At 32.3% G+C, this 17275-nt stretch overlaps 3 protein-coding genes across 4 annotated transcripts; 2 read left to right on the top strand and 1 right to left on the bottom strand.

Annotated features, from left to right (window-relative positions):
• Positions 1–3768: 3768 nt before the first annotated feature.
• LOC133309477 (acyl transferase 4) lies at positions 3769–6231 on the bottom strand. Its single transcript, XM_061510260.1, has 2 exons — positions 5818–6231; positions 3769–4641 (listed from the first exon to the last, which is right to left on the bottom strand). The coding sequence occupies exons 1-2, from the start codon at positions 6229–6231 to the stop codon at positions 3769–3771; spliced, it is 1287 nt and encodes a 428-aa protein (XP_061366244.1).
• A 2639-nt stretch (positions 6232–8870) lies between these two features.
• Positions 8871–11556, top strand: LOC133309453 (two-pore potassium channel 5-like). 2 transcript variants are annotated; one of them, XM_061510232.1, is made up of 3 exons: positions 8871–9898; positions 10430–10469; positions 10589–10726. In XM_061510232.1, exons 1-2 carry the CDS (start codon positions 8904–8906, stop codon positions 10440–10442), a joined length of 1008 nt encoding a protein of 335 aa, XP_061366216.1. In that variant the 5' UTR covers positions 8871–8903; the 3' UTR covers positions 10443–10469; positions 10589–10726. The 2 variants fall into 2 exon arrangements, with proteins under 2 accessions (XP_061366216.1, XP_061366215.1); XM_061510231.1 differs by lacking the exon at positions 10430–10469 and having other exon boundaries at positions 10589–11556.
• A 3583-nt stretch (positions 11557–15139) lies between these two features.
• LOC133309476 (uncharacterized) lies at positions 15140–16987 on the top strand. Its single transcript, XM_061510259.1, has 4 exons — positions 15140–15392; positions 15485–16072; positions 16233–16741; positions 16823–16987. Exons 1-4 carry the CDS (start codon positions 15140–15142, stop codon positions 16985–16987), a joined length of 1515 nt encoding a protein of 504 aa, XP_061366243.1.
• The last annotated feature ends 288 nt before the right edge of the window (positions 16988–17275 follow it).

Genomic DNA, 17275 nt, shown 5'->3' with positions numbered 1-17275 from the left:
GACCATTTAATCGATTAAAAATGCAAGGTAGTCGATTAAAGAGGAGCAGATTGGTAGATAATTTCAAATCAGGAGCAAAATGGTTATTAATTAATTAATGAGAGGCAAAATGGTAAAAAAGCCTTTAAAATTATCTTCTTTTACCAAAAAAATAAAATAAAAAATACTTCATTTCTCTTTTTAAAATTTATTTATAATATTCAACTTTTTAAAAATATTATCATTTTTAATTATTAAAATTTAAAAATATATTCATTTAATTATATAATTTATAAATGAATTTACTTTTAAAAAAGATTTTTTTCAGTTGAAGTTTTGGTCGTGTCATGAAAATTAAAGCCCGTGAAACCCTTAACCATAATAATGTCAAAATGAAAATATTTTTCCTAATTGATTAAAAAATCAAATAATTTAACAAAATAATACGATGAGATAGCATGTATAACGTGTGCATTCAAGTCGCATATTATCTCAATGTTGCTATTTATGCAAAAGCCATCATGGCTTGCCACTTATTGCACTTTGCAAGATGCATAGGGGGAACGTGTGCAACTTAAACATGCATCTGATGATATGTGTCTTGCAGAGCGCGATATATAGCAAACACGCGCGTTGGCTTTGCACAAGTCGATTATGGGGTGATATGCTACTTGAACGTATACATCTTCGATATACATCTTATTGTATTATTTTGACAATTATTTAACTTTTGAATTAAAGAGGAGAAATTTTTCATTTACCTTAAATAGGTAAAAAAAAAATCTGTATGAGTGTGTGATTTCTATATCATATTTTTTTTAATAAAATTTATTTAAAAAATATGAATATGAATATGAATATATATAAACTCAATAATATAACACTGAATCAACCATATTTGATTGCGTTTTTGAAAAAAAGTTGAAACAACTGAATTAACATAAACCGAAATTTTTGAATTGTTTGGATTTTTTTTTCGGGTCAGATTCAACTATATCGTTAATGTTGAAAGCCATCTTAATAAAATCGGACTGACCCGGTCGGGTCGATTCGAGAATCGATCAACCGGTTATATAACTAGTTCGATTGAAGCAATGAACAGGACATGCATCAAAATTAGTGCGACCCGGCCGGTTTTCATGAAAATCGGTGACCCAGCCTGGTATCAAAAAAAAAATTCCAAATTTTTTTTTCAAAAAAAATTCATAATTTGCTTATTTGAATTTTTTTTGCTTATTAACTTACATAAGTTATGTACCTACAACACTAATATTATCTCAATTATGCGCTATGCAGAAAATTTTGATTTGATTTATAGTTAGAGATGTCGTTTACTGAACCTAAAACCTCGTATCATGATCATTATATTTTTGTTTGATCCTTTATTGAATAATAATATGTGATTTATTATTTTTTGTATTAAAATATTTGAAATTTTTATCAATTTGTTTTAGACATTTGCATATGTTTATAATTTTTTAATATAAATTATAAAATTATATATAATTACCGGGTCATGCGGTTAAATTAGTGACCCACTATCTCGACCGAGTTAATGACCAGACCAGTTTTAATAACATTTATTGAAAGCATATTTTATTTAACTTTTAAATATTTGAGAAATTTTTAAAACTAAAATTAATTGAATTTAGAAAACAAATTTATTGAGAAAACTATCAAATTAATGTGCATGAACATAATTTAACGTATAGGTTTGGGCTCAAATATCATTAAATTTTATTATTAAATTAGATAAAAGCAATTCTATTTTCAAATGATCTAACTACAACTATTTTATACTTTTTAAAATATTATTTCTTTGAAAGTAAAGTCTAACACGGAAGGAGTTTAGTTAAAATATGTCATTAAAAAATTAAACAATTTAATACAAAAATTGATGTCACCTAAGTTAATGATCTTGATTTAATAATAGAATTCATTACTGTTGTCAAACAAAAAAAAAGGAAGAAAAATAAACAAGTCAACATGTGAATTCTTCAGTCTTAAGTTTCAAGTTTGACCAATCATGGTTTCTCCTTCGATAAGAAATGAAAGATGATATAACGTTTAAAATTATTTTATTTTGCTGAAAAAAAAATCATTTTCCTTTTTGTTGCAAACCAATATTTTTTTTCTCTTCAGTATAAATTTGAGACCTTTTTATTTTTCAAAATTTATTTATAAAAATCAATTTAAAATATATTATAATTTTAAATATTATACTTGTGCAAATTTACTTTAAAAGAATTTTCTTCTTTGCCGTTCAAAGTGGTTGGCTGTTTACGTTTTCAGGTTATTTTTTTTTGGAAATACAATGAAAACTAAAACAACATCAAAAAAAGTTCTATATTGTTAAACAATACTCTAGAAATGTGGTTCAATTGTGTGTGGTTTTTTTATTAGTGTTTATGATTTTAAAAAATAAAATTGTGTCATTTTAGTTAAAATTACTGTATGTATTTTATAATGAGAAAAATATAAAATTACGCTTGGCCAACATGTGCAAGCCTCAACAGACAAAATGTTTTGTTGTTTGATTGCAAATGTGATACGGATTCAAGGATGAGTAAGGTCCAATGGGCCACTGATCATTTCACACGGACTGTAGATCCCCGCCCAATCGAAACAATAAGCACATGGATTTAATTTCTCTTGAAAGTTGAAACTTAATGTTTGCATTTTCTTTTTTCTTTTTTCATTTCAAACTAATTTTAGTAAAGAAATTCGAGATGATCTTCCAATGACAATTGGTGAGGGTCGAGGGGAGCACATTTTTTGTGCAAGGGGAATAAGAACTCTCTTACCAAAAAAGGAAAAAAAAAAAGAGAATATAAAAGGAAATAATTATAAAAGTAGAAATAGTGCAAATGTATTACTTTTTTAATATTTGATAAAGGATTCACCGAATAGGTAGCACCCAAAATATTTTTGAATCCAGGGATCTTCTGACATGCAACAGTTCAATAGAAACATATATAATTATATGAATTCATAGAAGAATAATAGGGTATAGACTCTTTGGAGGGGGCTTTTCACCTCCAATAATAAGCGCTTGCCACTTATAAAAAATTAGAGGTGTTAGTCAAAGAATATATCAAATGTTAGATGGAACGTTTATCACTAGGTCAAAAGTTATATGTTATAATTATTAGTAAAAGCACAACTCTTTCTAGTTATCCTTATAGTAGCTCATGCGTCATGGTTTAATCTTTCTTTAACTCATACTGAATCTTGCTAAGCAGAATATTGACTTCATCAATATCTCACTGCAAGAAAAATATTTCTGAAACCAGACTAGTCAGAAAGTTATCATACTTTTTCATTTGCTAAACATTTATATTCAAGTTTTACAAGAATAAGAAGTAATTATATGATAAGAGGTATCATTGTGGTAAACTGTCCAGTAACATTAATTCCACAAGCTCCCCAATCCTAATTACTCATTTATAGCGAAAAACAATCATCAAGTTTCCAATTTGTTCATGTAATTAACCCCAAAGGAATACTATATAAACACACCGAATGTTCATACACTGAATATCTTATATATCACGCACGATATATATTAAGACCAAATGTGAAAGCAGAGGCAATGCATAAACAGAATTTCCAACAAGATCACGAATAGCTGCTGCACCAATGTACAATTTATTTCAAAAGGGGACATTACGGAATAAACACAAACAAAAACTGCAATTTAAGGTACATAACATAATTTTTCTTTGAACCCAGACCATCATAAAGAGGCAAAAACATTAGAATCTGCCTCATAGGGAAGCTTAGCTTATATCAGAGTTCCTGATCCATAACACCATGCACGTGATCAAGGAAGGGAAGTCGATGGGCCTCCTCCACGCACCATGTCATCAAACGAATCCCTTTGTTTGGGAGAGGCATGGACCCCACAATGCCAACTGGTATAATGCTGGAGCCTTGAATGGGGACCACGTGGACAGGTGGACCCCACTGATAGTCAACGTGGTTGAACCCCAGCCTCCCCCACTCAGATACAAACAGAGTAGTATAGGTCAAGGGAGGTGCAAAAGGGTCCTCGCCACTTTTCAAATGTTCACCCTTCAAGTACTTTCCAAACTCCACGGGTAGCTTGGTCTTCGCTTCTTGGATCATCTTCACCACATCAAAGATCATTGCCTCTCTAAGTGACTCACTTGAAGCTGTTATGGTAACTGGGAAGAAACAATTGCCGTAGAAGCCATTGGGCAGAGGAGGGTCCAAGAGCTGACGGCAATTTGCAAAGAAGACCAGCTTCACTTGTGTATTGGCTTCGAAATTAATGGCTCTTGTTCTGCTGCTCCAAAACCCTGCAGCAACGATCTCAAAGGCAGAGCAACTGCGTCCTGTTACTTGTTGAAATTCCCTCTTCAGCCGGTTGATTTGAATCATGGGCATGTCTATGTTTGCATGCTCTAGCTTGTAGTCTGGCATTGGAGGTGGACCTGCAGGAGGCAACAATGCAGCTTCTTGGTGTGTTTGAGAAGATGGGAAAAAGTCCCTATGCCACACTGGTTCTATGCTGGGTTTCTCAAGACCTCTAGCTATCTCCCCAACAGCATTTAGAAACTGTGCAGCACCAAGGCCATCACATATACTATGGCAGAATATGAGGCCTATCACAAAACCCCCACAACTAAATTGTGTCACCTGAGAATAGGAGGGAAAATGAATATTCCATAGACAATTCACATATTAGATATATAATAAAAGGGTGCATCTTCTAAAGGGCCAGCTTGTATCCTTTGTGGGAGGATACTATAAACTATTAAAAAATCATTACCCACCCCGGCTTAAATTTTTTGGATTGAATTGATTTTTTATATGGTACCAGAGCCTTGGTGTCACGGGTTCAATCCTCACCGCCCCCACTTTCTCTTGTGGAATTGTTTTAGCACAGGTAGGTGGTGAGCATATGCATTAATTGTCCACCTTTTAAGTCCAGCTCTCGTATGAGGGGGCGTGTTAAAAAATAATATAAATTATTAAAAATCCTCACCCACGAGTTAAGCTTTTGGGTTGAATTGGTTCTTTACTAGTAAGACATAGTTATAATTCGAAAAGTTACTTTTTTTTTTTTTTTTTGCTTTACACATTAGCTGATGTGATTGAGAAGGGAGAAAAAAATAACTTTTTATATTAACAATATGTCTTACTAGTAAGACATAGTGTAAATACACTAAAAGGACATAAAATGTGTCCTTTTAAATGACACACATTTTTCCTATAATAAAATTGGAAAAACATTTTCTTATGTTGCATGAGAATTCAATTCTCATATTGTGATCCTTCGATTTGCGTGTAAAACTTTTTTTTTTCTTTTTTTAATAAATGTGAGACCTACCACTAGTTGAGTCACAACATGATAATTCAATTCTCATGAGAAAATCAAACCTCAATAAAACCATTCATATCTATTTTCCAGTTTAATTTTTTGCATGGGAAAATTAATTATTGAGCTTGAATCATAATTTTTTTTTGTGAACAAGTAATTAATACAGAGTTCGATTTTTACGGTCAAATTTTTCTAATAAAAATGTTAAATTTCAACATAAGATTGCCCAAGCATTATTCATATTTCAAAGACCCAAAAATTCTTTTGTGTGAAGGAGAATCATAGATATATAAGTTGGTTTTTACCTAATAACTTAAATTTTTAGATTAAATTAATTTTTTGAACGTTAATAAATAAAAAAATATTATAAAAAAATATGATATAAAATTATTAATATCATCTTTACCTAATAATTTAAGGTTTTAGGTTTAATTGGTTGTTGATACATTCCAACACTAATTAAGCTATAGGGAGCATGAAGCTTGTAATACCTGCATTTGCACAAGAGGGTCGATGCGTTCCATTTGAGGAATATTATCAGGAAGAAGATCATCATATGGAATAGACTGAACATCATCAAAGAAATTGACAGAGTCAAGGGTGCAATCAGTTGTTGCCTCAACAAACCACGCGCCTTCACCTGAGCATTCAATTTGGAGGCACCCTGGTTTTGATTCAGCGAGTCGTCCTGCGAGAGGGTAGTAGGGAACCAGTGCTGTGGACAAGGCTTCTCGTATAACACTTGCAGCTTCAGGGCCACGTCTGAACACGTGTAAGGTTCTAGCATTGCATCTTAGAACAGGTAATCTATCGATGAGTGATAGGTCTAGAGTGGTGAATGGGGTCTCCTCAGCTGGTTTAACTAGACTTCGTGTTGTTCTGATCACAGACAGTGCCACTGCCATGGTGGTGCACAAAGATTTAGCAATCAAAAGAAAGGCTTGATAAGAATCTGTATAATATCATGATGAATTGTGAATAGGATTTATTTATAAAAGATTATATGTTATTTTTTATGTCGAGCTTGCCTTTAAGTCTAAACTTTGTTTGGCGTAGAAAGTAGAAACTGAACTATTCCGCCAAGCATGATGGTATAATTTATTATTTTATATAATTTTAAGAAGAGAAATGTAATTTACACGTCAAAATCTTTGTTTCTTTTTACAATATGCTTTATTGGTTGAGAGAGTATTTAGAAAGTGTATTTTTTTCTTTTTTTATTATTACATACAAAGAAAATAATATAAATATGATGAAATTTTTTTAGGTCCACAGATTATTAATATTTTAAAAACTAAATGCAGCATTGTAGCACCCATTGGTGATATCAAATGATGGTTTGGCGCATAGGAACCAAGTAGGTGGAGTGAAAACATGTATTCAATTCTCCCTAATATTATCTTTGGGAGGAGTTTATTATCTTCAGCGAAAAATACATATGATTTATTAAAAAAAAGAGGGAGGGGGGAGGACACTCGGTAGCAATTTTTAGTTTTGAGTAAGGAGTGAGAATACCTACTGTCTACTGCAATGTTATTAAAATTGATCCAGTTATTGATCTGGTCGAGGTACCAAATCACTGGTTCAATTAACGGGTCATTTGTTGAACGGCATGACTTGGTGATTATATATAAATTTATAATTTATATTAAAAAATGTATAAACATACTCACATAGTTAAAAAAATAATATAAATTTTAAATATTTTAATATAAAAATAATAAATTACACATTATTGTCCAATAAAGAATCAAATAAACATGCTTACCAAAAAAAAAAAGAATCAAATAAACATATAATGCTTGTGATACTGGTGTTTCAGGTTCAGTAAAAGACATGTCTAATTACAAATCAAATTAAAATTCCCTGCATAGTATATAACTGAAATAATATTAGTATTGTAGATACATAATCTATATAAGTCAATAAATAACAGATTACTTAAATATGTCAATTATAATTTATTTATTTTTGAATTTTTTTTTTGAAATAAACCGGATCAGATCATTGATTTCATAAAAAATAATCGGGTCACACTAAGTCGAATGCATATTCAATCCGTTACTTCATCCACCCAGATCAATTATATGATCAATTCATTTATTCCAGATCAACCCCATGAGTCCGGGTTTATTAACAATAGTCTATTGAACACAATTCTCACGCTAATGTCAGTCACAAAATAAATGAGTAGGTAGAGGAGTTTAATATGCTCACATCGGTCCCAAAGTAAAATGATTACATAGCGGAACTTATTATGCTTAGAATAGAAAATAACACCACTTGAACCGAAGATAATAAATAATGTGGATACCGCAGAGCTTGACCCAATTGAAACACATGATCCAAATACGATCATATAATAGTAACTAATAATTCATATCAACTTTTTTTATGTCAAAAATAAACTGACGGAAGACAACTAGATTGAAGTGAAACAAAAAGAAAAAGACAGTTGTAACATGTCAAAATCCTAATTGACAATGGAAGATCATAATCCCAATCCACCTTAAATGTCTATACTTATCACCGGAGTTTTTTGTTATAAAGTGCCAAAAAGAAAGTTGTAATCCAACAAACACTTCTTCTGCCCACATCATCGACATATTGCCCAAATTGCTAAGTCATAAAAATAGGACTTAATTTAATTAGAAAGTAAGGTTCACGGATAATACGTTAATATGTAGATGCCATACTCTGCCGGCTGAATAACAAAAATACCAAACGAATCTTTTTTTAGAAACTAGAAACCTAGTTTGTACGAATAAATCTCTGAAGATGTATTTTCCGTTTATTTTATAATTTATTATATTATTTAATCAGTTATAATTTTTTTTTTTCAGATAATATAATATTTTTTTATTTACGTGTTATAAAATAAATGATAAATACATTGAATCGTTGCGAAAGATTTCTTCCATTTGTACGCACGCTATTGTGCCGCAGCAGATAAACGAGGGCCACCCAATTGGGGATTTTTCTTTATCCACACGACAAATTATTTATACATTTCAGTCCTCTCTTTATAACTTAATTATTCAGATACCACCAACCATCACAGTCATCCGGCGTGGCAATGGGGCCCTCTCCCACTGACGGCTCTACTCATACATACACCTTTGGTCGCTGTGTAATCATGCAACGAATTATATATATAGAAACATGCTAATAACACATTTTATTATTAGAAAAATATCATATTAATAATAAAGTGAACTTAGGATATTTCATAAAAGGATTAGACATTTTATCTCTTATATATATATATATAATATGTGAGATTCATATTTTTTTTCTTTTCTCTTCATATAAATACACTTTTTTATATACATAAAAAAATAATTTTATCTTCTATAATACGAAAAATATTAAACTTATAATAGAATCAACACAAAAAGTTAAAAGTAAAATAAAAAATATTAAAAGATTGAGTAAATTAAACTACTCTGAAACTATTTCCCGTCACGTCTAACCAATCTCATGTCCACTCAGCCAAACAGTGCCTCTCTTCAGGCTCTCTTTTTTTTTCTTTTCTTTTCTTTTTTTCATTTTCTCTTTTTCTATTCCGATTTGTGTGATGGAGGATGAACCTTTTCTGAAAACCTCCCAAATCACAGAGCGTTGCGATTTACCCTTGGCAGCTTCCAAATCCTTCAACTATGTTACCACGTTGCAGGAAGCCCGACGAGAACAAGAGGTAGTAGAGACAGAAACCTCATCTGAACAACAACAACAACAACAACAACCATTGCATCCGAGGAAGAAACTGAGTCGCTGCAAGACTGCCCCAGCCATGGTTGTTATGCGAGACCTCAAACCCAAGACACCCGAAGTTCCGAAACCTCAGAGTAATAGCATAATAAGACAAGGCATTTGCTTGCTTATCATATACCTCTCTGTAGGAGTTGCCATATACTCTTTCAACAGAGACAATTTTTCTGGCATCGAAACTCACCCTGTAATCGATGCCCTTTACTTTTGTATCGTTACCATGTGTACCATAGGTTACGGGGACATAGCTCCTTTAACCCCAGTTACAAAGGTTTTTGCTTGCGTCTTTGTGTTGGTGGGGTTTGGATTCATTGACATACTCCTTAGTGGGCTTGTAAATTTCGTCCTAGATTTGCAAGAGAATATGATCCTAACGGGACTCCAAATGGGTGCTCGTAGAGGTTTCTCAGCGAGGAATTACATTGTTGATGTGGCAAAGGGTAGGATGAGGATCAGATTGAAGGTTGGTTTGGCACTTGGTGTTGTGGTTCTGTGTATTGGGATTGGGAGTTTGGTGTTGTATTTTGTTGAGGGTTTGGATTCGGTTGATTCCATTTACTTATCGGTTATGTCTGTTACAACAGTTGGTTATGGTGATCGAGCCTTCAAGACCCTTCCGGGTCGGTTATTTGCAGCTATTTGGCTGCTCTTTTCTACATTGATGGTGGCACGGGCATTCCTCTATTTGGCAGAGGCCAGAATTGATAGAAGGCATCGGAGAATGGCCAAGAAAGTCTTGCATAGACAAATAACTGTCGATGATTTGCTAACTGCAGATATCAACAACAATGGTTTTATTAGGTAACACTTCTTTAATTCCAATCTTTTGCTGGATAATTTTCCATGGTAATCTACATTCACTAATCACTATTATAACAGTACTGTTCCGGATACGTACCCAAATATTTTTTATAAAAGAAACTAACGGGTGACTCTATATTAAAGATTTTATATTTCTCAAATACATCTCCTCACACGAAAATTCACTAGGGTAGATAATTTACAGACTCGTCTATATGTGCTAAGAAACTCTAGAAGACTTAATTAATTATTAATTAAATAGGAATGACGAGGATCGAATCCGTGACATAAAGATTTTGATGTCACGTAAAGAACCTATTCAATCAAAAAACGGGACACTACATTAATAATTTTATAGTTCTTTAATAAGTAGAAATAATTATGATTTGTTTAATTAAGCATTAGCTTGGATGGGATTTTTTGTTGTTGTTTATTTTGGTGAGCCTGTCATCTCTTATGGAACATGTGATGGTCAGTGTCATTTTCTGAAATAAATATTAATCGTTTTTGGATGTTGTATGCATTATGCAGAGTATACAGGTAGGGGCGGAGAGTGTGAGGCATCAATAATGTATGCATTATGCAACTATTTTATCTGGTTGTTATTTTAAAAGGATTAATTTTGTGAGATTCTTTTCTTACTTGAAATTTCCATCTGCTTTTGTTCTTTCCCCTTTGCTTTGTTTTCAGTAAGTCAGAGTATATAATCATGAAGCTGAAAGAGATGGGTAAAATACAGGAAAAAGATGTATTGCAAATTTGTGACCAATTCAGGAAGCTTGACCCCTCTAACTGTGGGAAGATAACATTATCTCATATATTGGAGAGTCAATCATGACAGAGTAAGAGCAAATCAACTGATACATGAATATGTATTTGTTTCAATGCATAAGATGGTAAGGCATTACTTTTTCCCCTAGAAGAAAATGGAAAATCGGGGAAGATGGTGGTGGTCGTAGGTGGCTCCTTCTTGTACATTGATAAGCTGAAGAGGTGGTACTGTAGTCTGTACCTACATATACACACTTCACTGATCAAGTGTAGCTTATTAAGAGTGGATAGTGTGATGCAGGGAATGAATTCTTTGATATGATATGAGGTCAAGTGGGATGATTTAAATTGTACATGGACAAATCATCAGTTATTATATTTTTTCATTTTCTATTCTAATATACTTCTCAATAACAATTGGTTTGGTCATAGATAAGTAAGATCATCTCACCTCATATCACATAAGAACCATACTTTAGGACTTGACTCTGTATGTATAGAAGTGGAGCATGTGATTTGTGTGTCTGAGTACATCCAGAAGTGGGAAATTTCTTTGGTGCTTTGGATGCACCGTAAATTCAGTACATTTTCTACTCATGACACGTGTCTTACTTTTATTAAATCAATAATAGATAATTTATTTTAAAATCAGGTGAGAGAGTGATTTGATATAAAGTAAGACACGTGTCATAATATGAGTGAAAGATGTGCCGAGTTTTCAGTACATCTCTAGTACCAAAGATATTTTTCCAGAAGTGACGGGAGTTAGACTCGTTGAAGTGATGGGACGCGTATCTATATTGAGTAAGCGGCTTAACTGACATATGATAATGGAATGTTTTAGTGATTAGTTAGTGCCATTTTCCGAGCTGAGAACATTGAATTATTTGTAGCAAGATTTTGTATATAAATTACATCCTTTCCTTGAGGTGGTTGCAAATCATAACCACAAAGAAAGAGACCATGATTAAGGAAATGAATACCAGAGGCATTTTTCACTATCTCTTTCCATTCAACTTGTTATATTTAATTTTGATTCAGAAGAAAGTTTTTACATTCTCAATCATTTATATAATCTTGTCCCGTCATTAAAAAATTTAACTCTCACAATAATATAATTCTATTTAATCAAATTAGAATAACACATTTTATGTTAAGATTGGATTGAAATTAAATTCTAATACTCGAACATTTAAAATTGAACCCACGGCAAACCGGTTCAAATTAATTCAAACTGTCAGTGTCAACAGTAAAAATTCATTTTCTTGAAATTATAGAAATTGAAATATAATGAATGATTATTCTCCCTTATAATTATGTAAAGGCTAGGCAATGTTTGACTCGGTAACTAATTGGTAAGAAGTGATTTTAATATTAATATTAAGCCAGATGCTATCTATCTTTCCAATTTTACTTTGTTGATGTAAATTTATATAATAGGGAAATATTTAAAAATTAATTAGATTGAATTAGATGAAACTGAAAAGAGAAAAATCAGTTAAATATAAATGAATTCCTTTATTCATTGAAGAGTTAATAAATATATTAACTTATTCTATAAGAAATACTAAACAAAACTCTACTGCATAACAACTATAAGCCTGTATAATTAGATAGATGGCGAGGACCACAGAGCCAATCTTTCTTTAGTGCAAGAGTGCTCGGTCATGCGTATTTATCCGAGAAAAGGTAAAAGTCACCTTCATCTTATCCTTAGGCCTGTATAATAATGGGCGGAATCAATGAAATAAAATAAAATAAAATATAATAAAATAAAAATTATGATTAATGTGTAGAAAATTCATTTCAATATTTAAGAAGTAGATAAAATAGTAAATATATCCTTAAATAATAAATTAGTTTCATTTCATAGCTTAAATTGAGAATTTTTTTTAAGAAATTTGATAAAATGAAATATAGCATGATCAAATCTATTCTATTCGATTTTTAAAAAAATTAAAAAAAATTTATTTCATATCTTTCTATTAAGTTACACGTAGCTTAACAAATCTAATAAGCACAAACTTTTATCTCTCTCTTTCTTTTCAATTTTTTTTCTAATCATCTCATAATCATAGTTATGACTTTATGGAATGGTAACTCAATTCTTATCCGTAATCCATTGTCAATTTGTCATTGATTTCCGTTGATTCTATAGTCATGTACTTATGTTTTTTTTAATCCAAGACATTATGTGAACATTTAAATTAATTTGTTTCAAATAATATTTTTACAACTTCACTAAAAAGTTTTTTAAAAATATTTTTTCTAAAAAAAATTATATTATCAAACATAAACATTAGTCAATGGTAAAAATTTTGGGAAGGGGTGATGAACTTTAAATGTGACTAAACTCTGACTCAAAATTAATTCTATTGTCACCTCAAAAAAATAATTAGGAACAGTATAAAAAAATTATTCAAAAAATTGACTCTAATAATGTAGTCTGTAGTAGGGGTGATAAACGAGCCAGGGGCCTTTGGCTCGGCTAGTGAAGGCCTGAGCTTACATGCCTAATATTGGTTGTTGGAATCAGGCTTGGACTTGTATAAAAGCTCGTTTAGTTAAAAGGCCTCATGCTCCAATTCAAAAGCTCGGACTTGGAGCCTCTCAGGCTGGCATAGTATATTAATTTTTATTTTTATTTATATTTTTTATATTATTTGTAATAACCCTCTCTCTCCTCTCAATTCATTTCACCTTATTTTATTAGTTAAACAGATTTTTTGAATGATTTTGTTCTATATTATGTTATTTGGATATACATTGAATTTATGAATATTTATGGAATTACTAGTGTTGTTGATTGTATATTCTGTTTGGATAAATTTTTGTTGTCTTATTTTTTTCTAACAGGCTAAATCAGGCTTTTATTTTTGGTAAATAAGGCAGTCCACAGGCTGATAATTAAATTCGTAACAGGTAACAAGCTTGGTAAGACCGACACATTTAAATACAGACTTAGCCTTTTAAGACCAAAGCTCAACTCGGCTCGACCCGTTAACGTCCCTAGTATGTAGTCATTATGCTCATCAAGAATAGTGATGCTACCTGTGAGAGTCATATTGTCTCTAGGATATGGGCTTGGCTTGTTAAAAACTGGACTGTTAGTTTATTTTTTGTTGTTATCTTTTGGGCTTTACCCTTTTTCTCTACCAAAAAAGAAGAAGAAGAGTTTATGCATTTAGTTTGATGTGCTATATAAGACATAATAATAATATAAGTTTATTTTATATGTTATGGTATTTTTAGTTGTTTGACGTGACCATCGTATAATATAAACTTATACAACAAAATCCTTTAATACGTCAAAATGATTATAACTTAATCAGGTTTAAGGGGGTAAAATTAGGTCTGACAAAGGGTTGATATATTAATATCACTGACAAGAGTAATTCTTAAAAATTAATATATTATTTTAATATTAATATATTAAAATAAAATTGATTTTTAAAATATTGGAGATTTTTATTTTTATAAAAATTAATATATTTTTTGGACACACAGATCAATAGATATTTATAAAAATTAATATTATATGACATATTTGAAAAAATTATATAAATTCTTTATTAAAGAGTATTTTTGTCAAACATATTTATTTTTATCCTATCTAATACTATACAATGCATTACCAAATATTGGATAATATTATTTTATACAATATCATGTCATATCTTATACAATCAAGCCTTATCCTACATTGTAATGCTTTTCTTTTTCTTTTTTCACTTTTAGTACTCATGTTTGTTTTCTTTAGTAAAAGGCAAAAGAATAGTTCGTTTTGATCTTTGCTCACCACTCAGCTCCGTGCAATGTTTGTTTTCTTAGTCCAAGACTAAAGAGTGAAGCCCCACTCTAACTAACTTCTACAAATTGGGCCTCACCTAATTCACCAAACGACGAACTAATTTCGGCTTTTTGTGTTTTGTCTGTGAGTAAAAATGGACCTACACTGTTATCAAAAAAAAAAAAAAAAAATGGACCTACACTCTGACACGCACATAAAAAGGAAAAAGTAAATACGTTTAAAAAAAAAAAAACTTTTTTAGGTCTTGCATACAAAATGCTTTGTATAAATTTTAGATATTTAAGTCTCCCGGACCCCAAATATACCCCTTGTATACAATAGTTCAATGTATTCTTATCTTAAATATAGTGAGCATAATATAATTTTTGATATGGAAATCTAAATCCAGTTTTCACACAAAACTTATATACATTGTAGCATGTGGGTATTTGAATTGATTTATATAAAAAGATAAAAATTACATACTAAATTATATGATTTGTACATAATACAATATAACTTCTCATAGAATATTTTAAAAAATTGTAAAAGAAGTTACATTGTGAGAGGAATTCTCCGAAAAATAATTTTAGGTAAGATTCTTAAACGCAAAATCACATTGTGAAGTGCTACTATAAAGTTCAGTTTCTAGTGTGCTCTGCTAACCTATGGGAATAGGAATGGATAAGCAGTTGCATACGTTGTTTGTGTCGGTGAATGTGAATGTGCATGTGCTTGTGCTTGTGTTCATGTTCATGTTCAGTGTCTGTGGTCTCACCACAGCCACAAGTTATGTTTCTGCAGTTGGAGACCCTGGAATGCAGAGAAATGGACTGAGGGTGGCCTTTGAAGCTTGGAACTTTTGCAATGAAGTTGGCCAAGAAGCTCCTCTCATGGGTAGCCCAAGAGCTGCTGAATGTTTTGATATTTCAAGTAAGCCAAATCACAGAACAAAACAAACATTGATCATAGCATTTTTGTTCTTTTACATGTTTATTTTTCTTTTGTTGAAACTGATAATGTAGGATGCACAGGTTCATTGAAACACAAGGTCACAGAAGCTGATAACAGACTTGGGGTGGGAAAGCCCTTTCCTGGTCTGGGACCAGGAGATATAAACAACACAGACCTTTATGCAGTTCAAAAGGAACTGTATCTGGGTTCTCTGTGTCAAGTTCAAGACACTCCAAGGCCTTGGCAATTTTGGATGATAATGCTGAAAAATGGCAACTATGACACAGAATCTGGTTTATGTCCCAAGGATGGGAAAAAGGTACCCCCTTTTAGTCCGGGGAGGTTTCCATGCTTTGGACAAGGGTGTATGAACCAGCCAAGCTTGTGTCATCAACAGACACAGCTCAAAGATGGCACAATGAGAGGAGGATTCCATGGCACTTATGATTTGGATTCTGATTGTGAAGGTGGAAAGGATGATAACTCTTACTATGAGGTAGTTTGGGAGAAGAAACTTGATGTTGGCAGTTGGGTGTTCAAACATAAGCTCAAGACTTCAAAGAAATACCCTTGGTTGATGCTGTACCTGAGAGCTGATGCAACCAGAGGATTTTCTGGAGGTTACCATTATGACACAAGGGGAATGCTTAAAACTGTAAGTAGAGTGTCCAGAATTTCCTTAAAAAATGAATATTTCAAACTTCCAATTCTGTTTTTTTAAGTAGTCATAAATTTGGTAAGCTAATCATTTTTCCCTTCAATGTACCTGGTTTGATTAGCCAGAATTAACCATATTTGTGTTCATGATTCAGCTTCCAGAGTCACCAAATTTTAGGGTCAGGATGAGCTTAGATGTCATAAAGGGGGGAGGTCCCAAGAGTCAGTTCTACCTTTTAGATATAGGTAGCTGCTGGAAGAACAATGGTGCTCCTTGTGATGGAGATGTGCTTACTGATGTAACTAGATACAGTGAGATGATAATCAATCCTGAAACACCAGCTTGGTGCAGCCCCACAGGTTTAGGAAACTGCCCACCATTTCATATCACTCCAGAAAACAGAAGAATACATAGAAATGACACTGCCAATTTCCCCTACTCGGCTTATCACTATTACTGTGCTCCAGGTAATGCACAACACTTGGAGCAACCTGTAAGCACTTGTGATCCTTACAGCAATCCTCAGGCACAAGAGATAGTTCAGTTGTTGCCTCACCCTATATGGGGTGCTTATGGCTATCCCACTAAAAAAGGAGATGGTTGGGTTGGGGATGCAAGGACTTGGGAACTTGATGTTGGTGGATTGTCCAGTAGACTCTACTTCTATCAGGTCAGTGATTAAAATTTTATTCTACTTTTGGAATCTCATGACAAGCTTGTGTTTCTGATAAGTTTGAATTTAATGGTGCAGGACCCAGGCACTCCTCCTGCTAAAAGAATATGGACTTCTATTGATACCGGAACTGAGATATTTGTTAGCTCAAAAGATGAAGTAGCAGAATGGACTCTCAGTGACTTTGACGTCATTCTAACACAGCCAAATTTCAGAATTGAGAAACTAGCTAGGAGAAATTAGATAGCCAATAAAGTCAAAAGAGCAAGGGATTAGTAAATATCTTAATCTTTTACTCTAATATGGGAAATAATTCCTACCGAGCAAGAAGATATTTCGGGCAACACCTTCCTTTATGAATGGGACAAGTTTGAGGTTCACTCATTCCATTCCTCACGGTTCGTGTTTTGACAATTAGTATTGTATTGATGCAGAATTTCGGAACATGTGTTTGTCACCTAACTTTCCTGGATGTAACCCTTTCAATCCTGGAACACAAGATTAGACCTGCTACTACATGGGATCTGGCAA

The sequence above is a fragment of the Gastrolobium bilobum genome, unplaced genomic scaffold (assembly GCF_033153095.1).
Source record: "Gastrolobium bilobum isolate Gb01-03AN ecotype WA unplaced genomic scaffold, APGP_CSIRO_Gbil_v1 utg2122, whole genome shotgun sequence".
NCBI classification, from domain to species: domain Eukaryota; kingdom Viridiplantae; phylum Streptophyta; class Magnoliopsida; order Fabales; family Fabaceae; genus Gastrolobium; species Gastrolobium bilobum.
Note: the sequence above shows the minus strand (reverse complement) of the source record. Positions and strands in the feature narration are given on the sequence as shown.